The sequence below is a fragment of the Larus michahellis genome, chromosome 6 (assembly GCF_964199755.1).
Source record: "Larus michahellis chromosome 6, bLarMic1.1, whole genome shotgun sequence".
In the NCBI taxonomy this organism is placed as follows: Eukaryota; Metazoa; Chordata; class Aves; order Charadriiformes; family Laridae; genus Larus; species Larus michahellis.
This window is the reverse complement of record NC_133901.1, coordinates 25,003,049-25,029,852: the sequence shown is the minus strand read 5'-3', so window position 1 is coordinate 25,029,852 and position 26,804 is coordinate 25,003,049. Positions and strand designations below refer to the sequence as shown.

Here is a 26,804-nt window from a genome sequence, read left to right as displayed (position 1 = left end):
GGTAGATAAAGCGTATCTTTGTCATTAGTTCTGTTGATTTATCAATCTCTGAAAACAGTTTTTTCTACTCCATTTATTTTCAGGATTTGCTTAATCCACCTCTGATACAAATTTACAGAAATAAACCTTTTTTTTTCTTATACTAATTCAACAATTAGAAACTAAACACAGTTTCAAATTTAGTATCAAACTCACATGCTACTTGTTAATGAATTGTGATCAACCCCTTTTGTATCAGGCGCAGAGAGCAGATAGCAGAAATGGCAAGTCACACCAGCATCTTTCTTGAATTACTCTCTGAGAAAGAAGAATAGTAGGGGCACTCTTAAGTTTAACTATAGTTCTCTCCAGTGTTAAACGTTACAATTTTGAGTTTAGGTCAAATAATTGGCTTGTCAGGGAGTACTGGAACAAACAGGATAAAATTCTCTTCTCTTGAAATACAGTTTATATAGAAAAACTATCAGGTAAATTAGTATGTATTTTAGATGCTTGAAAGAGTTAAAAATTAGCGTTAAAGATGAAACATATTCAGAAAAAGAAATAATAGCTCTAGTAAAGAATAATGCAAAATGAAAAATAGAACTAAATACTCTTTGAGATATAGGGACACCTGAGTTCTGGAAAGATTTACACCAGAAACCAGAGTTAATATAATGAGCATATGTTGTGTTATGGTGCTTTAAAAAAATCATGTGACTTGGGGGGCATATTGAGTAGAAAAATTTCCCAGTGAGAATGATTCACTCCGTATTTGTTCCCGACATACCTACATTAAGAATAGGATGCTTTCTTCTAGTTTTCTACATACCTGAAAGCTGTTGGTAAACTGGAGGGCAAACTGGAACTCTAACTGGTCTTAACAAAGTCAACCTTTCTTGCCTTAAGGTTAACATACTTAATAAAAATGCCGTTAATGGCTATAGCTTACATTTGACTACTAAACTTTCACTCCATGTCAGGATTTTTATTTTACTTTTTCATTACTGACCATCCCTTCTGCGGGCAGAGCCCATCAATATAATAGAACAATTTTCCTTGATTTTAGGGTGTAGGCAGCTTGACTTCTCTGAATTCACCACTCAGTGCTTGTGGCAGCACAAAAGATCAATTCCTGATTCACTAAGCGATACAGAAGAGCAGGTGCAGTTCCTATTTGGGGCAAATATCAGAGAACCAAGTGGCTGCTTTGCTGTCAAGACATGCCTAAAAGTTTTATATCTAACAGTTCTGGTTACACTACCAAGTAGTTTCAACTTTAAATAACTAACCGAAGCCCTCCCTAAGCATACAAAATACACTTAGTAAATTAGACTATAAATGTACAGTATCACAGCTGATAAGATTTCCTTTGATAGAGCTATTCCATCAGTTTAGAAAGTCTATCTATGGCTTAATATAGTTGATTATTTCATATGGGATCTAAACCAATAAATTTTGAGTAGGCCAGAGATGACAAACATTTCAAGAATCATCTGAAGGCAAGAGAAGCAAAGAATTATAACTGACCTCTGGTCTAGGAGAGTCACAATCGAAAGAGGACTGAAAATTTAAATAGCAACATTTTGTCGATTAGCATTTCCTCTGGGAACAATATTTTTTGTATTTATATTAATAGCACTTTCTGCTACAAATCATCTCACTAGTTTTGTGGTGGTGCTAATTAGCATAACTGGAGATATCAGATTTTGGTGCTTAGTAATTTTTGTTGTAATGGATAAGTATTCACCACTCGTATTTAGTGGTGCTCCACCATATGCCTTTAGAATCCTTATGCCTTTTTTCCAGATTGAAAGCATGAGATCTGTTTTCACATGTCTTCCTTCATGTTATTTGGAGATTCCTAAATGAATGCAACTGTTTAGAAAATCCTCCACACAGAGCTTCATCTCTAAGCCTCATCTCCAGATGGAAGACATCAGACCGCCAAGATCATGTTCTTAATATGCAAGAGCTTAAAATATTCAGAACATTTTAAAAATTCTAAATTTTTAATGCTTAAAATACCAATCATTTTCCAGCAATCCAAGCTGCTTTCTGTAATCCAATGCCAAACTCAGTACAGTTTCTTTGACAATGAACATAAAAGACCGACAGTACTGAAAGCAATAGAACCACAAAGATCTAAAATGTTGCCGAATTAGTGTTAGTGACGCTTAGGGCTATTTTGTATCTGTTAAATTTAATGTTTCAATAAGAAAAAAGGCATACACACTTGGTGTTACTAGTGTTCTGGGCAGTAACTGACTAGTGGCAAATAGCAACCCTGAAACTCTCAAAAATGCTTTAGTGCACGGCCTTCCCTTTGGTGGCATCATTTCCCATTCAAAAATACCCTTGATGGCTGTATTGAGGGGTGGGATATAGGAGATGACCTTTGACAACTGCAGTAGTTTCCTTCTGTAGGACAACATTCATTCTGTCCACAAGGTTTCCTATGGTTGAGCTCTTGATATGCTTTCAGCTCTATTTATGAAGGGTAATACCAAGAAGGGAACTACTAGGTGGTTTATGACAAGATTGCTGCTGCAGATTTGGTACCTACTGTGATTTGTGTCACCCATTTGAGCTTCAGCCATAAAGCTGCACTTTTTATCAAGAATATTTGTGAATATATAACTGCTCTGAAGACATATGGCCAATAAATAATTCAAAGTTATCTATCTTCCCTGCAGTTTTCTTATACTCCTACCACCTTTTAATGTTTAGTTGGCCTGGAAACAATATTCTTTATGGCACTTCTAGTATAAAAATGTTTACTGACTGGCAGTAGACTATTGATTTCCAGTGTGATACTTTGAAAATAAACTGTGTTCCCCCCCAGTCTCCATCTGCTTTGCTCTCCCATCTGCTATCAGCCCAGAGAAGCCTTGTTTTACATTTTGAGTCCCTGAAAACGTCCATTTTCAAGTACTGATTCCAATATCATAACGACGGGATTGAATTCTTTATTTCTTTTTCTCTCCCTCTCAGCCATCCCTTTGTTTTTGTTTCAGCTCCATATCCATTTACAGTCCTAAGGAGAATCCTAATGCGTTTGATGCTGCTGCTTTCTTCCAGTCAGTGGGAAATTTCCTAGGGATCTTTGCTGGATCATTTGCCATGGGATCCTCTTACGCTGTTGTCACAGCTTTAATATCCTTTATGGTTTGTTTTCAGAGAGAAAAATCTTTATATGTTGGGAAAAATGTGTGATATCTGAGACTGACCATCTTTAGTTTAAGGCTGAACCTTTTCACTGTTAATTCAAGACTTTGAAAACAGTCAAATCATACATCGACAGGAAATTTCACTTGTCAGAGTCCACAAAGAACTTAATATGCAAATTTCTTTTTAACATTAGGCAAGACTCTGGTCTTTATTTTACTATTTGCAAATAATTATGTTTTTAGGAAAGTTTTTTTTGAAGTATTTTAAGGTCAAAACATTAATTTATGAACTTCAGACTCTCAACAATTATACAAAAATACAAGGCAAACACTAGACTACAAATGAAGTCAGTCAGTTTTCCTAAACTAGAAATAAAAGGTATATCTGTTGCCCTGCATTTTTTTCTTGTGTTTTACAGCTCTTAATGTAAAATACTATGGTAGAAAGAGCAGTGATTTTCATCTTTCTTGCATTGGTGCAAATGTAAACAACTGCCAGTTTGTTTACCAAACTGGACAAAGTTACTTTCTTTTCCCTTTTTCTGGGAAAAGAATATCAAATGGAGTCAATTAGGCATTGGTTCAAAAACCACAAAAGTACTTGAAACTGCTGAATTGTAGAATTCACCTATTTAAAACCTGTGCTGGATTCTTCTCTTTGTTTGAGATAGTTTAGAAGCGGTGCAGTTTTTCCTGCATTTAACTTTTATAGATGAGTATGGTGGGGGAGCTTGCTTTCTTTCATCCTTTTTCAGGTTGGGGCAGTTTTAGCTTACAAAACAGTTGTGTTTTTACTTTTCCTTAGTAATCTTTTAGCACTTGACAAAATTTACAAAGCTGTGTGAGTTCCCTATGTTGGAGACAGGTCTGTTTTTCCTCCTATCCTGGAGTGCCTTCTTATCAGCAGAGGCCGCCGGTCTTACAGGTAAGTGTTGCATTTTATTGAATAAAAGCAGTTTTATAATATGCCTCTAGTATGGGCAAGTGGCATGTTTATTTGGGGTGTGACATCATGTATAAAGCTTCTAAAAGCCAGTTGCTATATTGGAGATGGTTTCATCTCTAAGAACAAATCTATAGAGACATTGAATAGTTCTTCCAGACAAAGGCTTAGTAGATCAGGCTGAAGTCATCAGTCTTTCTTCCCTACCTTGCCTACATTGTCCCATCCCTATTAGTCCCACTATTGATGCCACTGTTTTCTGCCAAGCTATAGGACCAAAGCTGATGGTAAGTACGAGGAAGCAAATACACAGTGCCGCGTGACTGTCAGAGCATGCTGCTCTGCATGCACTGCATTGTCCCGCTCCCTCCTCCTCTTTCCCAACTACTAATGACTAAACAGAGGAAAGGGCCATCCTCAACATTGCCGGTGGGTTGCAGCCACCTCTGGATTTGTTTTTTTTTAAATTTATCTTGTTCGGTGCACCTCCATAAACACCTTTTGCAACAGGAGAAGTACAGTCGTGTCCCAGTGACAGGTAGAAAGACATGTGATCTGATTGGGTTTTTGTTAATACTGGCAAAGAAATTGTGCAATCACAGTCAAGTACATACTCTGGGACTGCTTTTTACAATGTAGAGTTCACAGAAATTTAGGCAAAAATTTAAATGGATACAGTTTACCTCAACAGCAGCCTATTGTATAGTGCAATTTGAAAGAACAAAGTTTGTAAGACTTCGATCATTTTAATGTCCTTGATGCTGTCACCTCTGAAATCTAGTGCTCTAATTAATGTCAGGGATGATCAGGGGAAGAAAGCGGTTTAATAGAGTGTTAATGCAGCCCATGCTGGTTTGTTTACAAAACTGTTCAAAGCGTTTTGAAGCCAACAGTTATATTTCTACTGAATTCTATGGAGCCAGCATGTTACTTTTTTAATATTAGCCACACAATGAAACTATTTCTGAATGGGTATTAACATATGCATCTTCTGGCATCTTTGCCTTATTAAACATACAAATTTGCATCCTGCTTACTGCCAAAATCTTCAGGCCAATGAATAAAAAGAGAAGCACATGAAGTGAACAAAAGGGTGGTATTCCATGACACAGATAAAACTGGATACCAGCTGGAATAAAAGTCCATTTTGTGTCTTTGTGCTTAACGGCTCTTTAAAACGTGACATAAAAATGGAAGTAAAGAAGGATGATTATTAATCACTTGCCTCCTACTGGAGGTAATAATTTCCTAATCCAATGACTTCCAAGGAAAGACTGTTTTCAAATACATTCCCAACTGATAACAAGGATGCTATGTTTCAGCAAATGCACAATTGTTAAGTTACATATTATACCCAAAAAGTGGATTTGTAAGGAAAACAGTAATATCTTTCAGAGCCTCAGGTTCTGCACCAAAGGCAATTTCCGTTTTGGGGGCATAGGATTAGACTGTACATCCAGAGAAAAAAATAATTAGCATATGTCTTTTTGCATACTGCAAATGTGATGACAGACACCATAGTCTCTCCTGGTAGTCACTCTGAGGAGTCTTTCATTTCTCTTTTCTTTTGTGAGGTATAAAATATCTGAAATAAAAGACTTAATTATTGAACACCACAGATGTTTTTACAGTAGCCATGGTAAGGAATTTTAAATGGGCAGAGGGAGAGTCAGAGAAAGAGAGTGCAACCAGATTAAAGTTCCAGTTAAAGGGAAAAAAATAGAAAACTTTTGGGAAATTTAGCTGTTTCTATAAATAAAGGAATTGATATAGGCATATAAAAGAGAATTGCTCTGCCAACACACAAATTACAAGAAAAATATACCAAGCCCTTTTAGGTCTGTCACTATCCTTTTTTTCATGGATGTGTTCTGAGTTTCAGGTGGAAAATGTTTAATTATACTGTTGTGAAGAGGCAAAGTTTAATCTTGAAAGTTTTATCAGTTGAGTCTTTGCCATTTGGTTTCTGTGAAAGGCTTTTGTCAGAAGCTGATAACGGTGGAAAAAAAACCTCATGGAGCCTTTCTTGTAGCTTCAGAAGTTCAAAGCTGTGTTTTGTGAATGCATTGACTTTATTAGTACTGGGCTAACATTACACTTTAGAGTGGATATTTTTAGTTGTCTGGTTTAACCAGTTTTGATGTCGCTTTCGTCTTCTCTCAGTCTCATCTGAAATAGCTCCAACTCCCCTCCTTTCGTAACATGATTTTAGATTTCCAGTTCAACAGGAGAATTACTGTATTGGTTAAGAAATTTTCATCAGACTTAGGTTCTGTTAGAGGTATAGATTTCAGAGGTGGCTGTGATTTCTCATACCAATGCTAAGGAAATGTGTGTACAATGCAGTTATTGTGCGCAGTCTCCCACGTGGGCGTGGGATGCACGAAGCACCTGTTGCAGAAGGCGCGGGGAGCCGGGGGGAAAGTCAGTCATCCTTCAGAACACTCTCAGCTCTTAATTCATACTCTATCATTTCCAGTTTACTTGCTTTGCCCTTTGTCTTAATGCATAAATCATCTGGTTTTGCAGTCAAGTGTGTCTATCCTCAAAAGCAATAATGAGAATTAAGAGAGCATCACAACCAGGCAATGACTCTGCTGGACCACTCCCTTCAATGAACTAAATTCATAGTTTGAAGTCTTTGACTTCAGTAGGCTTGCTTCAAAAATTAACTCGATCCACTGTAGATTTATGCCTGTAGTCCTCTTCATTTTCCTTGGATATTGTGTTTCCTGTGTTGATCCCTTCTAAATGAACTTCAAAGGACTAGACATCAGTATTTCCCTGTAGCTATTAAGTAATGTAATTGCAAAATAGTTTTATCCTTACAATGCTTTCCACACTAGTTCTTCAATCACTATGAGGCGTTTGATGTCTAATATTGAAGTATGCCATTATTTATAAATAAAAGGCTATACTGTTTTTTCTGTAGATATAGAAGGTGGTAGTGCTCACTTGTTTAGCTTGCATATTTTTTAAATAAAATGTGCATGGAGAGTAGTACAAGTCAACATGTTATAAAATATTTTATCCCTCTACCTCAAGATATCCCATAATATATAACACACAATATATGGACATGACCCTGGTTGAAAAATTGATGTGATCAAACCAGCAAATCATAATAAAAATCTGGGATGACTACACAATTATTGTTATACTGATAACTGCAAATTATAAATTAATGTTATGGTTATTAATCTTATAGCCCTATCGTCAAGCTGTGACATATGCATGATAAATTGATTCTTATACAGTAGAATCTAATTTGTGCACTTTCTGATTTGCCCTGAAGTATATCATTCCTGACCGCTGAGCAAAGTTGTAACAGCAGAGTACTATAGTAAGGTCAGTATTAATATAGTTGCTTTCATTTTCAAACTTAATTACAGAATATTTACTAGTAGGCTACAAAAAAAAAATCATAAATAATTTAAATTAAACACTTGTCAAAATAAATGTGGAAAGTACATCTTGGATTTATTAATTGCTCGTTCTTTTGCTTTATAATTAACAAAATTTGCTAATTTTTAACTGATCACTCAGTCATTAGTCTGTGAAAGATTCCAAGATGTACATGGGCATTTAATGTTCACCTCAGTTAGACCCTTTCTGTCTACAGATGTTTGAACTAAGTAGATATTCAAATAAAAAGAGATTAATATACCTGCAAAAATGCACTCAAATATACATCTGTGAATTTATTTGTGTTTATGTATTCAGTTAATGCATACTTCAAAGTCACATAGAATTTATCACTGTAAATGCATCAAAATTACAGCCAACAACCTCTGATTTTACATGCCAAAGACCTGTGCTATGAAGTTAAGACAATAGATCTCGAAGGAGAAAATGTTGGAGAGGATCATCTTTGTTCCTTTACTGTTTTCAAAGCTGAGCCCAAAGTGATTGTTTTCTGATAAAGGAAATAGCTTGTGATAATAAATTACTGCTGCTTCCTCTTCCTCAGTAATTCTTGTCTGAACATTTTGTGATGTGTCTGACACCTGCCTCAGGGCTCACAGGGGCTCACAGGAGAGCAGTCTACCTAGGGAGAAAGCTTTTCCTCCAAAAATAAGTAAGCAGCTTAGTGATGCACCCAGGACAAGTCCAAAGATCTGGTCTCTCACTGGGGCTACCTTTATATTTGGGACATGGCAAAAACAAATGTCACCAACTTCCAGTTCCTTTAGTACTGATGATAAAGCGTATTTATTCTTGTGGCTTTTCACTTTTCCTATCTGTTTGCTGTAATTTGCCTTGGATCCATCATCTACCGCATTGCTTTTTTTAAATGTTGTGACCGGTTCTTCTTCTTCTATCACTCTCAGAAGGGATCTATCAAAACAGTTCTGAGCACTGTGAGAGCACAATGCAGGTTGGTACCTGATTGGCTTTAATTCATTGGGCTGACATTATTCCATAAAAGGAAGCTATTCTGGGCTTTAAATTCTCAGCTTTGTGGTTTTCTTTCCTTTATTCATAAGTAATGGGCCACGTTGTGGCATACAGAGAAGTAGGTAGACTCCTCCCAGTAACGAGGCAGAAGGGGCAAGCTTGGCTTCCAGGTCAAAAGGAAATAGACCTCAACTGTCTTAAGTTGTAGTTCGCTCACTCCTGAGAGGAAAGGATGAAATTTGGGTCTAATTAGGAAAGCAGGCTCTTCATAGATAAGAATATGGCATTTGCACTGCTGTGCCAAGACAGATGACAACTGGGCAAGTATGCCACCAGTTATTAACCTATTACTTGCCTGTAGGACTTCAGAGATGGCTCTGGATGATCTATTTGTATTCTAAAATGGGGAGTGCCAGGTCAATACTGTATTTTAAAGGAAGCTCTAGGCATACTTTGCTGACATATAAGCTAGATCCAATACCCTGTGCAGTTTCAGTTATCCCACTTGCCCTTTCAACAGCATCACTTGACCAGACTGTGCACACACTTGAGTCAGTGCTTGTGTCTGGCTAACTTAGGTCCTGTTGTAGGTAAGACGAGAAAGGTGTTTGTTTTTAGAGAGAAGTACATATTCTAGCATGGCATTAGGCTGAGATTGATGATGAGTTGCATAAAATGAGGATCTGGAGTCTTATTGCTAGTGAATAGGTTTAGGATAAACAGGGTAAGCACTCTTAGCGTGTCTAGAATAAAACCTGGTGTGTCTCACCGTATGAGTTCCAATCTAAGTGGAATGCAGCAATTCATTTGGGGTTACAGAAGTGCAACACTGAAGCTCAGGTATCACTTGAAGCAGCCAGGTGCAATACCAATAATCATTCCTCAGACAAGGGCCTAAAAAATTCCCTCATCTCCGTCTTTTGTTGCTTTCTGTCACTTCAACATAAAATCAATCTTAGACAACTCCAGAGATGAAAGCTTCATGAACAAAGCACCAGCGTCGGTTCTGCATTGGTGCAGGTTGGGTGAAAGAAGCCTTGAATTTTTGCTTCAGTATCAAAAAAATGATTAGTCACACTTCATACCCTCAGTGAAAACAGACTGAATAGGGATATTGTTGCTACTGGTTTCATTCCCTTATTACTGCAACAATTTGATGCAGAAGACAGTGCCTCATTTTCTGCCACTCACGCTTTCAGTCTGCACTGGGATGTGCCCAGTAGGTGCTGTGGAGATATTCTGACATAAATATGACTCCAAAGTAAATGTTATCCGATTTAAATAATTTCTCTATACCCAGTCCTCATTGGTCTCTTTTCCCCACATTTCACTGCCTTTGATGAAAGACCAGTTCCTGTTGCTTGTTGTACTGTGGGATTTACAGTACGTTGTGCATCATTAGTTCATCCCTGAAGCCCTGGAATGCTTCAAAGTTGGGATGTAAACCAGTCAGTTTACCTATAGATCTTTTCAAATTAAGTTATACATTTTATCCACTCCACTGTTTCCCCAGAAGGTAGAAGTTTGGGGGTTGGTTTTTTTGTAAATTCCTTTTTTTACCACTAAAATACCTGACAGCTGGAGACATAATGTTAGTTCTGTTGTCTCAGATTAGAAAATTCCAAAGTTTAAATTGTGGCCAGTTACTTCCAGGTTTGCATTAAAAGCACACTGCACATGCTGCCCTTCTCTGACAAAACACAGACTTTTTTCCAGTTTTTCTCTTAGCACCAGATATTGAAAAGCAAGGGTGGGCTTCCTTTTGCCTATTTTTGAAATGATTAAAAAAAAAACTATTTTGTCTTTCAGTGACAATATAGGAATTATTTTTAGATTAAAACTTATAAATTAATGCTCACACTGTCATGTTAATGTTGACACCAACAGTAAAATACTTTTAAAGATATGTTACACCGTTATCCTATATTATATTTTGATATCACCAGTTTTTTTCGTAGAAACAATTTTATAATACAAGTATTCAGCAAAACTGATGTAAGAATAAGTTCTCTAACTGTATAAGCAGCTAATAAGCTATTGCTATTTCTGTTATATGAGAAGCAAAAACATCAAATAAAATGGTAGGCTTTTATTTCTAATAAAACCTCTTCAAAGAGGCTGAGCTGCAGCTGAAACTTCACTAGCGACTGTCAACATTTTACTGAGAGGTTTCTCATTTTTTATATTAAGTGAAAAAATTCAGTAAGTTTATTTATAGACACAAGCAGCTGTATTGCACTTAACAACTGATCACCCATTTCAACTCAGAACACTCCCTGTTTGCTTTAGGTTAGCATTTTGTTCAGCAATTGTAGTATTAAGTATCTTAGTAATTGCTAAATCTGCCACTTAAAAATGAAACAATGTAACAGCACTGAAAAAGTGAGCTGAGTCTCCAAGACCCTGAAATTAAAGCACCGAGCACTAAGGACTGGTAAAAGGACCATCTCCCTTTATCTGCCTCCCTGCATCTCATAAATACTTTCTATTTACAATTCCAGTATTATCATATCTGGTCTTATCTGGTTTTCTGTGACAGAAAGCCTGCAAAAATTTAACAACCTAATTTACGTGCCGTACACAGTTCATACCGTATCTTGGTACCCAGCTAACTTCAAAATCCAGCTTTAATAGTCTTACAAAGAAATCCAGATTGCTTTTTCCTTCCAGCTAAAAAGTCCTGTGTTTGCCTCTTTAGGTACTTCTCTTTCCTTTGTAGTTGCATTAACATGTAATTGGTCATTACTCTTAAGTAATCATTTTTATGGAAATGCATTACAAACAATTTTCTTCAAGCCTCTTAATGAAGCATTCATTGCAAGAGGCATGGCTGGTACATATTAAGCCTTCAGTTGTAGCAATTGAAATATTCCACTGCATTCCCCCAGTCTTCCCTGGAAACAGGGTATCTGGTTTCTGCACTTGCATAATTGTTTGGTTCAGATCATTTATTCCTATTGTAAGATCAGATTTAGGCCATTTTATTCCTCATGTCACTCTCTCAGTTCTCTCACTACCCATAACTAACAGTTTCTTAGCAGTCAAAAAACATTTTATAATCATAGTTGAATTTAGTAGTCAATTTTAAAAATGCAAGACTTGTCATGATGATGATTCATGTAGAAGAAAGTGAATCAGAAACTCTTATCTCCATTTCTGTTACTGAGCCTGGAGCCAGTGATGCTTAGCAGCAATGATACTGATTGGTATATTTTTTAACTGAAATTTCCTTGTTTGAGCATCCCATTGCGTATTATTAATGCCCTGAGAATTTTTAAACTCCCCAGATCAGTTCTGTGCAATCAAATACAGTTACTGAGAAAAAAGAGTTAGACACGTTTAAGAGAACAATTAGACCTCGCAAAAACATGAACTTCCAGGAACGTATTTAGGCAGTGACAATCCCGCTACTCCCCACATTGTTTACTGCAAAGAGAAGCCTTAGTGTAGTTAGAAAAAAATAAATATCAAAACAGACGTAAGAAAATAAATATTAAAAACCAAAGACACAGCAGTTAAAGCTCAGTGGAATTTCTCTTGGCTGCAGAGACTGTGTTCTGTGGAAGTAGCACAGGTAAATTTACAATATAAAGAGAACACAGAGGAAAAGAAAATGTCCACAGTGGTTTATGGGAAAAAAAATAAATTGCTTTCTCATTTTCTTTCTGATAGCAGTTATCCTTCATGCCAAATTCATCTCAGAATTTTTTACTCCATACTTTTTTCTTCCATCAAAGGCATATTAATGCCAGGCCTGTCCTTCCCAGAAACAAGAGAGGCTTGCAAGTAAAGAAAGTTGAATTTTGTTGGACAATATTTTCACAGTTAGCAATCCAAAGAGAGTCAGAAACTTGAGAAAGACATGGTAAGGTAATAATTACTCCAACTGGTATGTGGGAATGTGTTGTTCTCACACACACTCCCCCAAACAAAATAGTTTCAGCATTGTCTAAATTTTCACTTTGACGTTTCCTTATCTATGCCGGCCTTTAGGGAAGGAGGGTATTTCACTCCCCTCTAGGGCACTCATGCTGCTAAAACTCAAACATTTAGAGGTTTGGATGAGCCTATTAAAGAACCTATTGAGGCACCAGCACTTTGACCAGACATTTGTTCGGTACATCACCATCCATTTTTTCCTGGGACTGTATGAAGCCTGGGCTGCTTCTATTAATCCTTTTGAAGCAGCAGCATGTTTTATGTTGGGTTTGCCATGCTAAAGCCTGCAGCACGGTAAATTCTGCCCTCTTACTGAGCCTCTTCTTCCTGCTCTTTGGAAATGCAGGAGAGTCACCATCCTGGAGAAGCTGGAGGAAGCCTTATCCAGTTTCACGTCCAGGAGTGAAGGCACAGACTGGGATTATTTTCACAACTCTAGTTCATGCTCTTTGCTTCCAGTAGAATTGGTTTCTATGTTTCAGTTCATGCTAGCTTAACCCAATAAATACCTAGAAAGCTGCTGCGCAGTCACATTGCAAGGATGGGTATTGCCTAAACCTGGACAGGTATCTTTTTGCTTGATTTGTTGCCTTGGTGTGTTTCCCTGGATTCATCGGTGTTATTTCAGTACATCAGCAGCCTGTGAGCTAAAAATTACCTAACAATTTGCAGAGCAGCCCATGAGGAAGCAGAACTAAAATGCTAATTAGGGCATGCTGTAGCTCTTAGACAGGAGAAGGGGGTAGAAGGGCTGAAAGGCACAAGAACCAAAGCACTGTGGGGTGGATGGTGGACAACTGGCCCGGGGATCAAGGGCACGCAGCAATGGCGCTGCAGGCTGGCTTGGTGCTCACGTGGTGTGCATCTAGAAACAGCAGAACTCGCACGCTCTGCATGCTTCAGGAAGCGCGTGTGGAGGTTTTCAGGGGAATGATGATTGGAATGGACACGAGCAAGCCCTGAGCTGTTGCGTAAATAATTATCTATGTAGACGTGCCCCAAGTTTAAGAAAAGCACAGAGCTTTCTTCCTCCATAGGCATTTACATATGGTTACTGGTGGACACTTATTTTTGGTTTTCCATTTTCTCCCTGTGTGGGTTCCTTCTGCCTTATCTGTGTCCAGAGCTGACAGGAAATTGCGGTTACAATCTTACTAGCTACTTTAATTATAATACTGCATTACAGTGACGTTACTCAATGATGCTAGTGAGTTAGGACCGGGGCCAGGGAGGAAGTATTCAAAAATAAGAAATATTACTATAATACAAAGTTATTATTATACCCGACAACCCTGCTGCTGGGCTCCTCAAGACCTTCCACAAGCTGGGAAGTGTAATTATTGCCTCATGGCTACAGTTTTTCACCTAGTCATTCTGGGCAATGCAGCTTGCACCTGCCGGAGCATTATTTTTAAGAAATGTGTCGTTGTCCACCTTGCACATTGTTACACACTGCTTATAATAAGGCTATCAACCAGGCACAGACTGAAATGGCTTGCCCCTGTTGCAGTCATTCAGTACCCTGTGCTCTCAAACCATGTAAATGTAATAAAATTATTTTTTCCTTTCCTATTCAGTCTCTGCCAAAATTTTCAAACATTGTAAAGTCCTTCATATTACAATTATGTTAGCCTTGCCTAACTGCCAGTCAGATTACAGTCAGATGTTACCATGTATTAATTCAAACAAATTTTCTACAGTTTTTGGTACTGTAGAAATACACAACAGTGGAAATGCTATGAATGCATGATGGACTAGGTAGAAGATTCAGGACCTTCATGATTTTTAGCAAAGAAAAAGAATTCTAGATTATTTGAAAGATGCTCTTATAAAAAATATCTTAGAGTTTTTTTGTTACAAAATGCTGTTAACAGTCTAATTAGCTTTTTTATGCAGCCCTTTGACAAACCTAAGAAAATACAAGCCGCTAATTCTGGTTTTTCTTTGAATTTCAGGTATTGTTGCAGTCCTTTTCTGTGGAGTTACACAGGCCCATTATACCTACAACAATCTGTCACCAGATTCCAAAATGAGAACTAAACAGGTGGGGCATGGAAATAACTGACTTTGTGTCTTCAACTGGTGTAAGAAATAGACAGAGGTCTATTCTGCAATATAGCTGGATGGGATTTTGTTAATGCAAAGGAAGAAGGTTATGTCTTCATTAGGGGAAAGACTAGAGATTTTGCCTAGAAAACAGTAATAATCCTCTGGATAAGTAAAAAAAAAAATAAGAATCTGTTCTTCACAAGAGACCTGAAATGTCGGTTAAGAAGATGAAGGGTAGGGAGAAAAGTTTACACTAGCCTCCATACAAAAATGCTACAGGTTAAGGAAATCAAAGAGCTCTGGTAGTTGAGAGAGAAGTGGTCTGAGAGATTGGATCCATGTGGATTTTTGCAGAGAGACTGTATAAACTGCAGTCTGGCCCACAGACTTGAGCAATGACATCCTTTCATTTCTGCTTCATTAAAAAAATTGACATAACTAGAAAGAGTGGTTGTTTTTTTTTCCTATTGTGTTATTTAGTGTTTAGAGACAAGAGAAATTTGGTCATCTGTTTTTTGTTTGAATAGGTGACTAGTGCAATTGTAATTATTTTTTAAAATTTCAGACTGTTCTCAGTACTAGATATATGGCATTGCAATGCTCAAAATACTTTTCAGCTTAAGGAGTAATTTTAGACTACCTCGCCACTACCTAGGTCCTGTGAGAAGTCATTTAAATGCAGCTCTCTTCCCTTTTAATGTTGACTTCTATGTCCCAAGAACCAGCTTGTAGAAAATCTATCTCCTAGAACAAAATGGAAACATATGGTCTGAGACTATAATTTTCATGATACAATCTGGTACCTTTTTCAGCACTTCCTCTGTTTTAAGTGTTGGAAATTTTACGTAGAAAATTTCATCACTTCTTGCACATGTCAATTTATTCAAAAATCCAATTTTCTATCAAAAACAGTTTGATAGAAAAAATACTGGCCACAGTGTCAGTTCAACTGTCAGACCCTCTCAGATTTTAAATCACAAAAAAGTTTCTGGTCAGTACTTCCAGAATAAATTGCTAGATATTGAACAGGATAAGTCTCGATTGTGTTTCTTCATACCAGCAGAGGCTGATGCTTTTGAAAAGTATTCCAGCGGAGAAGAGAACCTTTCTCTGATAACTGTATCATAAAGAAATAACATTTATATCTACTATAGAATTGTTTCTATTTTGCAGAAACACTGAATTGCATATGCCATTACTACACTTGCATATACCTGTTACAATTTGAATACAAGGCTTTTCAGGGATTCATCTGCCTGATTTAGGAACAGAAAGAGAGAAAGAAACGCCACGGTGGTTTTAATTACATATGAACCTTTTCAATTACAGAATTAACTAACATTTAGTTTAAATGCATATTGGTTTTGTTCATGTTTACTCTTTTATTCCCTCCCAATTCAACAGTGCAAAATAAAATAGTGAAAATAAACTGAATCTACCCTTGAACACACAGAAAAGGGATTATGTGTTTCTCTATAGAGCTATGAGTTTTATGCACCCCTTCTATTCTGTTTTTCTCTTCCCCCATAAGCCCTTAATCCTCAGCCCCCCTTACGATATGGTTCAAAAATTGTTGTTAAATTCCTTTGAATTCTTCTAATTTATTTTCTAATCCAAAGATTACCCTTTCATATGCAGCTGTTTCAGCGAGACCTGCACTGCCTCTCTTTCTTTCTCTCCCCTGAAGAATTCTCTTCAAGCAAATTTACTAAGCCACACACTTGGCATTTTCATAATCATATATGACTTCAGTGCATTTTAAATGAACATTGTTGCTCAGACAGATGGCTTCACTCCCAATTTAAGTCATTTTTATTACTCATTACTGGCCAAAATCAAGGGCTTTTCAGTTCATTTATAGAATTATTCCAAAGCAGTCTCTCTCTTTTGTTACAATGTGACAGCTCTTTCAATAAGGACTGGTGAGCTGTAATGCACACTGACAAAACAGTGAGTTAAGGCCGAAGCTAAAGCTAAGAAAAAACATGGAAATTAGATTTAAAACTGGAAGTCAGATTGTGAGATTGTGTTGGCTGTTTTTAAACAAATGCTTTTTCCCTACTGCTTTGCATAATTTTCTTTGCATTTTTTACTGGCTGTTAAAATTTCATAGCTTGATTGTAAAATTCAGGATGCAATGATAGAGATGGCATTTCTGGCCACGATACTGAGTTCTGCATTTCTCATAATACCTCATCATTTTTATGAAAAAGATAGATTAAAAAAAGACCGGTATAATTTTCTTCGTGAATTGATATAAAATGAAAACTTATCTACAGTTCTTAAATCAGAATTTAAGAACCTGTCTTAAGAATGCCTGTTAAAAGATGCCCTGTGTTTATTAGTCCCCATGTATTCTTTATTATCCAGTCAATCACTGTTTAACATTCCATGAAATACTAGATTTCAAGCATCTGAAACTTACAGAATCTGAAAGTATGAAGTAACACAAGTCTTGTCACAAACAATGGATTATTTTAACATCGTCAAAAGTAAGATAACAAAGATTTAGTGATGCAGGCTTTAGAGAGTTTTCATTCAATCCAATTATCCCAGTTCTCACTAAGTATTTATGAACATTCTCTCTGTGTGTTTTTATTGTTTGTTTTTAACATAAAAGATGTTTTATGGCACTATTTTTAAGTCATCATCATTGACCTGACTACAGTCATAGTGATTTTGCCATTAAAATCGACACTGCCATCCATGGCAACAAGGTTAGGTCAAACAGAGTGCTTCTGAGTTTCACACATTTAAAGTTTAATTTATCCAATATATCTTTAGTGAAGGAGAAGATGAAACTGGTAGGACCTGATCGAAAGCTATTTGATTCTGTGCAGCTTTCTCTAGAATTATTTACAGCTGCTAGTATAACCTCACGTTATGCTGCAGGCAAACAACAGTTGCTACTAAAACTTGAGACATTATAGTTCAGATTTTACATTACGTTCTTCAGGTGTACAGTGGGGTTGAGTTGATTTGCACAGCTACAAGCAAGTCAGCGGCTGGGCAGAGTGTTGCTAGATAAACAGAAATTACTGGTTTGAAAGCAGGCAGACTGTAAATCCCTACAGGTCAGCTCTAGAAAGGGATGCATGGACAACGCTGTGTTTTCTACGGGAAGAGAAGACATTCCTCACTATTTTTTTCTCTGTCCTCTACCAGTTTCACTCACATGGCAAGCTAAGACCAGCACGGTTTCCTAGTGGCGCAGTATTAACAGAAGCTTCTCGCTTTCGCTAACGGCTGTAAATGTTATCCATCATACTTATGAGTTATACCATTTTCTGGTTATGTTCCTTTAACTCCAGGGAACAGCCACAACAAAAAAAAAACAGAGGACAGGGCAATACCTCTCTTTGGTTCAGTGTGCAAGGGTATGGAGAATTCTACTTTCAGACAAAATACAGTGCCAGCAAGTTATAAATTCTGGAAAGGGAATTCTGAAACGCGTCTCCAATGGAGTAGAACCAGGGAATTACCAGAAGGCATAGGAAAGCATGCCCAGTCAGCAAGGGGGGATGTCACATACCGTCCTGCCTGTGTACATTCCTTCCACCAGTCTAACCCTTTTTTACATTGTCACCTCTGAAATAGTTGTGTCTCACAACCTGGTGAAGGTTGCTTTCTCAAATTAGGTGTAATAGCCTTTCTAACCACATTACTAGTTAAACAGTTACACTTTTTGCTGATCCTGATAGCAAACCCGTTAGGGAACACCTGCCTTATAGGCAAAAGCTTCTGGCCTGATTGTTCAGCTGCACCAGGCGTGCGGTATGCACAAGATGCCACATTAAGATTTCAGCGGCCCTTCACCTCCAAAGGTTTTACACAACTTGAGAACTGCATAAAGGTGAAAGAAGAGAACTCAGTGCTGCATAACTTCTGAGTAACTTCACCAAAGCATGTGGTATTACTAGGACTGCGTGAGCAAATTAACTTACACTGAAGGACTGAAAGTTCAGACTGGTGTTTGGGCCTTGCTCACTGGTGGACATAGTACTGATTGCTTCAAATTTTAATCTCCACACTATAAAGCGGACATGATTATCTCTGTTAAAAGTCATCATTTTGCAGAGGAGCAGCTCTCCTGGAAATCCCTTGAAAATACATTAAGTTTTCAAAACTTGTTTAGCTCATTTCTGTTATAGCTATAAGTTTTACATCAAGGAAACAGGCTAGGGATCAATCAGCTGATTGCTGGATCATAAATTGAGCTGTATTCCAAAGACAGTTTCGTGTAAAAGGGTTGTGTGTATAGGCATGTTAAATTTAATGCTAATTAACCATATTAATTGAAACAGGCTGACAAAAGTCATGAAACTTCTTTTTAATTCCTCAAAAACTGTAAATCAAATCATTATAGTCTCTTGACCCTGATAACGTCATCAAATAGCCTCAATATAACTTTAAACTTGATGCTGTTCCATTCATAACTATAGACTCACTTCTGAAACAAATCGGAGCATAACAGCAGAGAATAAATTAAAAATTCAAGTATGGCAATGGAGATGTTCAAATCTGCTGAAAGTGGGGGGAAAAAAATAAAATGATGAATCAAAGGAGTGGTTCCTGAACAGCATCAGACAATGTTTAGTAAAAAGAGCATTGTAGGACTTAAAGGCAAAGAGATGGCTGAAGTCGGGTTTTGGCTCACTGCATCCAAATGAAGCACCATCACTGTGACCTAGTCATTCTACTGCTTTTCTGCTGGCCTAAGTGTCTTGTAGACAAGTTATAAGCAGACCTACTCTCACAATTGAAACAACCGATCTCCTTTGTCTATATACACAATACAGTGACTATCTTATAGGATTCTTCCATCAGCTGTCTTTTCATAAGAAAATAAATGACGTAGTGCAAATTCTGCTCCAGTAGCAGAATGTTTTCCTCTTGAGTTTGTTGTTACAATCATATGCCAGGAACTGCAGCTACTGTTTTCGTCTTTCTGTGAGAGAAGGGGAGCAGCTGGGTGGAGATGGCTGCGTACTACTACTGCCAAAACTGCCTCAACCTGCTGTTTGCCAGGGGTCCCGCTCTGGATACCTAGCACCCATATTGTGTTTGGGAGAAGCCGCCCTCTAAAATCATAGGGAGCAACAGCACAAAATGAAATGGGTTTAGTGCCCTTACCTTAAACCCTCCACAGTCACACAGGACATGTGTGCGCCCTGTGGCTTTGGTCCTGCTATTTGTATGAGTGTTTAAGAGACAGAACAATCAGAGCTGTGCTTACTTCTAAAGCACACAGCCTATATTAATTTATCTCTGGTTAATGCCTACTATTTTCTGTTATCAGACATCGGATTGTTTATAGATAATTAGTTTACACTTCTATGAAGAAAAGGCCACACAAATGTCAGGATATAATGGCTCTTACAATTCAGTCTCTTGACTTTTAAAAAATTCAAGAGTATTTCTAGACTGAGGAAAACCCTACTTACAGCAAAATGTCCTCAATAATTAACAAAGTAGCAACAGCCACAAAACATAATTCTCATCCTTTTAAATGAGCAGCCTAATTGGCAGCTGTTGTGATTTGTTGAAGAACTCTACTTAAGGAAAAATGACCTTTAAGGCACTGCAAGAGATCAGGTGTTTCCACGTAAATGATTGACAGAGAGAAAGACTGAGAGAAAAGAAAGTTGTCTTTCAAACAAGATTGCCACCAGTACCAGATTCTAATCAGTCTTCGCATATGTGCTGTGCAGGAGGAATCTGTTCTTCCAGCACACCACAACCACAGTGCCTGCAGGAAAATTCCATACTAGAATGTGTTTTCATTATCTTCTGAGGTATATACCACCATTGGCTGTCTGACATAAGATAACATATTTGATGGCTAATATTCTATCTGAGGGTAAACTGGAAATTCTTTTTAACTAATATATGGCACTCGGGTCTGACACTCTTCAAAAAGTATACAAGAACTCCTTGCCTAAAGGGTCCAATAAAGTCCAAATTCCTAGTTAGCATTAAACAGGTTGCATGCATAAAGTACTTTCTTCCCTTTAAGTAGAGACCGAGCATAAAAGTTAGCTCTGATGGGCGCTGGCTCCTGTCTCATGGTTCCTTTTGTGTAGCTGAACAAAACCCCCCTAATTTCCAAGCCCTTGAACCCCTTCAAGTTCAGACTCAAAAGCAATAGACTGGGGTTTCAGGCAGCGCTGCACAGGAAAGAGTCCAGGTGACCAGCTTACAGTGGTCACCAGAAAGGTCTGAAGCAGCAGCTACTTCTAATAACAAGAATAAGAAACTAAAATATCATTTGGGAAGATTTATTTGTATTGGAATGGTATATTAGTATAGTTCTGCCCTTGTTTTAGCCAGTTTTGCTTAAAGTAAAAACTCTGGAAATGAATTACATTAGGGAAAAACCTTGCTCTTGGTTTCTTATATTTTACCCAGGGTTTTTTTGGTGTTTTCTTTTTTTTTTTTTTTTTTGAGACAGGGCCTGTAGCAAAACCAGCTGTTCCAAATGATTGGGGAGGATATAAAAATGCCCCTGTTCTTTTTCTTTCTGCGAGAAGAATATTATTCGGACATATAAAGGTTGTAAGCACAGAGTTAAAACAAGAAGACGAAGAAGAGTGGCTTATGCTGCATTTAGCATACGGCTGTCTTCTACAAGTCCAAGAGCCCACATGTCTCTAGATATTAGCTATCATTACAGCTCTAGCCTAAGTACCCTGAAGAGAAGTAACCCCTCATTCTTGTCCTGCAGTTTCCCTTATAACTTCCAGTTTTCCCTCCTGAGGCACTAATGAGCTCCAGCTGTGCCACAGGCGTGCTGGCCAAGCATGTATTCCTGAGCTGGACCCTCATAGCTTGCTAACTCAGTGCATCTCTACAGAGCCACTGTTACAAACAGGCTGCCCTCGTTTATAAATTGCCTTCTTATCTCTAATTGAATATGCACCACATGCATAGTGCTCATAATAATTATTACCTTTAAAATGGATTGCAATTGACAGGAAGTGTACAATGAATTCCAGTTCTCTACACAGCTATTTTCTGTGTTTAGCAGAAAAAGCTGAAGATTGGAAACATGCCAGAGGCATTGTTTGACCAGATGTACCATAAGATCTTATGGAACCCTGTAGAATACTATAATGCTATAAAGAAAGCTAAAGCTGCTTACTGTATGGGTTTAACAAGAAGAATCAAAATAACACAAGAAAATCTTGATTTCTGTAGAAGGAATTATACTACCATGTCTTTCAATCTGAATTTCTCAACAAAATCCCTCATTATCTGACTGATGTTCCTGATTACTTAACCATGCTAAAAGAATGTTAATCTGCAGTCTCTGTACGTGCAGCTCCCCTTAAATTTATGTGGAAATGCTGTAATTGTTTCCTCTCTTTTAGCTACGAGCTACATGATGGATGGTAAACAGCTAGGAAACATTGCCACAAATAAACTGATAACAGCAGACTTTATAACTATGGTATATCAGTAATTAGCCACATAATTTATGATTTATGTCATAAATTAGCTGCTATCTTCTGCATAATAGTGAAAATATTGGGAAAATACAGAAAGCTCATTAGAATATTCAGTTCTATTCTTCATTATTTAATCTCTATTTTTCCTCTCATTTTGTATACCTGCTTTAGTGATTCCTTAACTGAGAATGTGCAGATTTACTCTGGCCTCATTAGTTCCCATCAAGCATATGTTCCTGTCATCAGCATTCTGTAAGGATACCATATTCTAATATCTTACACATGCACCCCCCCTATGAATTAAAAATAGTATTTCGGACCTATGAAAAAGAGATTTTCTACAAAAAACAAAGGAAAACAACTTTTCTTCATTTGGCTTAAGCAGAGGAACTGGGAAATACACATGCTCAAATGTAATTCATACCCTGAAGAAACCCAGAACTGTAGTGAAAGCAGTATTTCTACAGGGAAGTTCATATGCTTGAAAAATGATGTCATTTTTGATGCTGGTAGGATAAGAAGCATAATGCCATATGCAAACTAGTTTCCAAATGGCTTCATTAAAGTTTTTAGAATCTGTTTAAACATTAAACATTTTCTTTAAATATTAATAAAGTTCTTTGATTGTTAAGGTTAAAGTTTACTCTTTACCGCACAGTAGCAGATGCCAGCAGTTAGCTAACATATACCAATTGGAACTAAAACCTATAGGCCAGATATCTCATTGGCATATGGAGAAACACGTAATGGAATTCCAAACTGAGACACATGCTGTAGTTTCCTTGAAAGGTGCCCTGAATCGCAAATGAGAGTCTCATTTGCCTTCATATGTGCAGTGGAGTCAAACTCTATGGGGCCATGTAAGCTACTGAAGAACCAAAAAGCTGGTTTATATAACTATGCAGATCATGTCATTGTACTTTGCATGCATCTGTTATTGGGTCTCTCTCGATCTTCTCAAAGAGGTTTGAAGAGCGACCTCTGAAACATTTCTCCTTACTGTGGGTAGCTACCACTAGTAGCTATCCTTAAAGTGTGCATCCATGCAAAGATCCCCCACCTCTGCAAAGCACAGCTAGTTTTGTGAGGACAATTTCCTCTATGTAGGTTGTCAAATCAAGTCCCTTCTTAATTATTGCCACCCTCCTCATCACTGCAACTTGGAATGCAGAGGGAGAAAAAGCAAACCAAAATCAATCTAATCCTGGGCTATGCACATACTCTCACATCAGCAGCACATTGTACTGAAACAGAGCAGAGTGCAGTTTAACATCACATACTTTGAGTATATATGGTTACCTTTAGTTTAAATTATCTCTTATTCAATTTCACATTTTGTAAAAGTTGACCATTACAACATTCCCTTAAATGTAGTTATTCACAACTCTCTCATCTGAGAATTTGTGACAGAGATAAAAAATAAAGGTAGGATTCTTCATTAAAGCCTTTTTTCATTTTCATACAGGTAAAGGAATTTAATGGAGTTTTACGTCATGAACCAAAGCCCTTTGACTTTAATGAGATTTGGTTTATGCTATAAATGAAGTGGTTACAAATACAATGATAATAAGTAAAAACACTCAGATTCTTTCTTAAAATATAGTTATGTCCCAATAGTAATAATTTTCTCTAACTTTGTCTGAAACACTGACACTTCACATTATTCTGTTGGGTGATTTTAGTCCAGAATTAATCGATAAGTTCTCCAATTATGGAATGAACCTCTAGAAAACATCCTCTGCTTTGTATTTCTCTGCATAGTACATTATAGCGCTAAATTCGAATGCAGAAAAATTACTAGGCACATAGGTTTACATAGTTTTAATGCTGGTTCCTTTGTTATAACCCTGTGTTGCCTTACACTTGCATGAGTATGTGTCGATGCGTTCATAACGGGACATGGTGTTCGGTAAAGAAATTAAGCTGTTTCTTGGGTGGTTAGATAGGTTACGTTGTGATCTTTATAGAGCCTCAAACATTTTGTCCACGGATGTGCACTGACCTCGCGGAAAGAAGCCTGCCTGGTTTGGGAGCCGGCAGCTTTATTGATGTTCTGAGGCCTCTGCTTCCCCTGCAAAGGGCAATGCTTTTGCCCTGCCCAGAGGATCCTGGGGCAATAGGAGGCCTTAAGGAGTCTGAGCTGTTGTGTGATTTCTGACATTACCAAACTGCTATTGACAAAAGATCCATTCTTGCAATCTGAAATATCTTTTATATATCTCGCCTTTTATAACTTGAATGATTCTTGCATGACTGCTGATCCCTTACAATTCTCTTTCTAGGGATATCATCTGCAAAACTCCATAGCTGCTCAAAAACTGCACAAAAGCCTTGGTTAAAACTTTTTAGAAATATGTAGCTAACACTAAAATTCTCACACAGTAGGCTTCAAGAAGAAAATAAATAACTGTAAATAAGGCACTATAACAGTCTAAAGCACTTGCCAGCATCCCATCTTTTTAGTGACTGCACAGCTGTGTTTCCACTACACGACTAATGGATTTTCTACCTTCAAAAGAGACATTTGTACAAAATGGTAGCACAGTGCAAGAAATACTAAACGGCTGACTATAGCTCATCTCTTTCTCATGGTGCCGTCTGCAGGAATAATTAAGGGCTAAAAAGCCCTTTGTCAAAATCTTTCAGATTAAATGTCTAAATCATGACTAGGATTCAAATAAGTACTCTATCCTTCCACATATTTTGGTACCTATCTACTTTCATTCACTTAAAATAATGAAAATAGCATGCAAGTTTGAGCATCTATTTCAAGCTTTTGACTTTTAATTCTCCTTCAGTCACACCAATTTAGGGGGGTGTTAACCACCTTTTGCCTCCAGTGAACTTGAGAAGAGTTCTGAATGTTTGAGAATTACAAACAGACGTTTAGCATCCTCAGAAGCACACATCCATGTAGTAACTAATACTTTTCTTAAAAATCCATTTCTCTGTATGAGGTGCCAGATGGTACTTCCCTAGTCCACTCACCTTCTGCTTTCCTACAGATTCCTATCAGGAGCTATTTGTAAGGTGCATTAAAGAATGACTAGTTGTATCTTTTCACTACAGATACTTAATCTTATGCAAAATAAAGAGGGTCCTGAGCTCTCAGATTTAAGTACAGTTGAAGGTGTAGCTGTCAAGTAGACTACTAGTAATTTAGTAGACCTGAAAATGCTTGAAATCTTTACAGTGCTTTCTCCAACAGCTTCTATTCTGTTCGTTTCAACAGTAGTCACATTGCAGCCAGATGCAAACCTGCCCCATTGAAATTAATTATGAAACTATCATTTAAATTCAAATAGCCACGGGCTCAATTTGGGTCTATCTACACTAACTTTGGGGGCAAGATTTCACCTTTCATTCTTTGCACCCTAACAACATCCAACTGCTTTAGCTTTTGTAGCTTTGACATTATTAATCTTTGCCCTGTTTGTGTTTAATACTACATACTCATCTCCACTGAATTGTACACATATATTAGTGTATGCAGACATACACACATCCCCACATATGCACTCTGGTATGTAAAATGCACGTACAAACACTGCTGATAATTTCCTCTCTTTAAATTTAGGTTCATCTTCTCTAATTAACTTTCATCTGCAATTTTTTGATGTATTTCACAGATACAAGTGCAGGGTGTTAAACAGCCCTTCACCAAAGGCAATTATTTACTTATAGTGGAAGTACAAAAGTTGCAGGCACTTCAAAGCTAACTTGGATTTGATGAAAGCCTTCTTGTGCTTTATCCACAAGATGGTCCTTTGTACTGTTTTCAAAAAGTGTCTCACCAGTGAGTATCTGGCATTTTCTGTATTTAAGAAACTGGACCTTTCACACTTAATGTTCAAGGAAGTCCTGCTCACATTGTATGTCACATTTGTCTCATCTCCATACAATATTCACTCTAGATTATATCTTTAAGTATAGAGTACTGTTAGATACAAAAAGTCATGAACTCAAATACTTAATAAAAAAATGTGACACACAGAAACGTGGTTGCTATTTCTCGGTCTTTTTGTCCAAATGAGTCACCAATTTTTGAATAGCAGCATGCATCAAGAGACAGGGAAGCTGTTTGAGGATGATTGTAAAAATGAAACAAAAAAAATTACCCGTATTCCCACCCTAAACTTTGCCATATAAGATCAGATCAGTGGACCTCCTAACCCAGTATCCTGATTCAGAAACTGGTATTAGAATCTGCAAAGTAATTGCAAATAATACTGCCAAACATAACTATACAGTAGCATTCTGCCAAGGTAATGAAGTTAAAAGTTGCCTCATCAGTCATAAGCCTTGAAGAAGAATAAATGGAACTTAATATCATCACCATCTCATGCTATTTAACACCAGTTAGAGTAAGAATACTTCTTAGAGTGAGGGTGCTCTCCCTAGGTTAGAAAGAGGTAAGGTCTTCTGCCCATTCCCCTCCAGGCTCTATAAATAGACTGATAACAAAACAGTGTATGTATGGAAAACCCTGAACAAATAGCTGGAGCACAGAAAGTAGAGAAGTTATTTAGTAAACACTCTTTTTATCTTAGAATAAGCACTGAATAGAAACAAAACAGCATTTCATCAGAAAAACACTTGGAAATATTGCTACTGTTTTCTAGATTAAGGTAGTCTTCCCTCATTTATAGTTCTACAGCATTTTTCCACAGAAGTAGTTTTACAGACTATAAAGGGAAGCGTCAATATGAGTAGACAGAAGCTGCAATATAATTTCTACAGAACAGGTGCAAAGAGAGCAAGTATGTGTCCTCTAGTGTGATGGACTTGCAGGGACATGGAAATCTTAAGGTCATGAGCATCAGATAATTTTTTGCAGCCTTGATTCTTGCTGGAAAGCATAAAGAAAAGTTATGACAG

The 26,804-nt window shown here is 37.4% G+C and overlaps 1 protein-coding gene across 3 annotated transcripts in view; it reads left to right on the top strand.

The window, feature by feature from the left end:
• Positions 1-26,804, top strand: part of SLC9A9 (solute carrier family 9 member A9) — a 213,083-nt gene that overhangs the window by 79,867 nt on the left and 106,412 nt on the right. For all 3 annotated transcript variants that reach the window (XM_074590233.1, XM_074590232.1, XM_074590234.1), the window contains exons 7-9: positions 2,997-3,135; positions 3,969-4,074; positions 14,385-14,473. In XM_074590233.1, the coding sequence (XP_074446334.1) occupies positions 2,997-3,135; positions 3,969-4,074; positions 14,385-14,473 (334 nt within the window). The remainder of the gene's footprint in view (positions 1-2,996; positions 3,136-3,968; positions 4,075-14,384; positions 14,474-26,804) is intronic.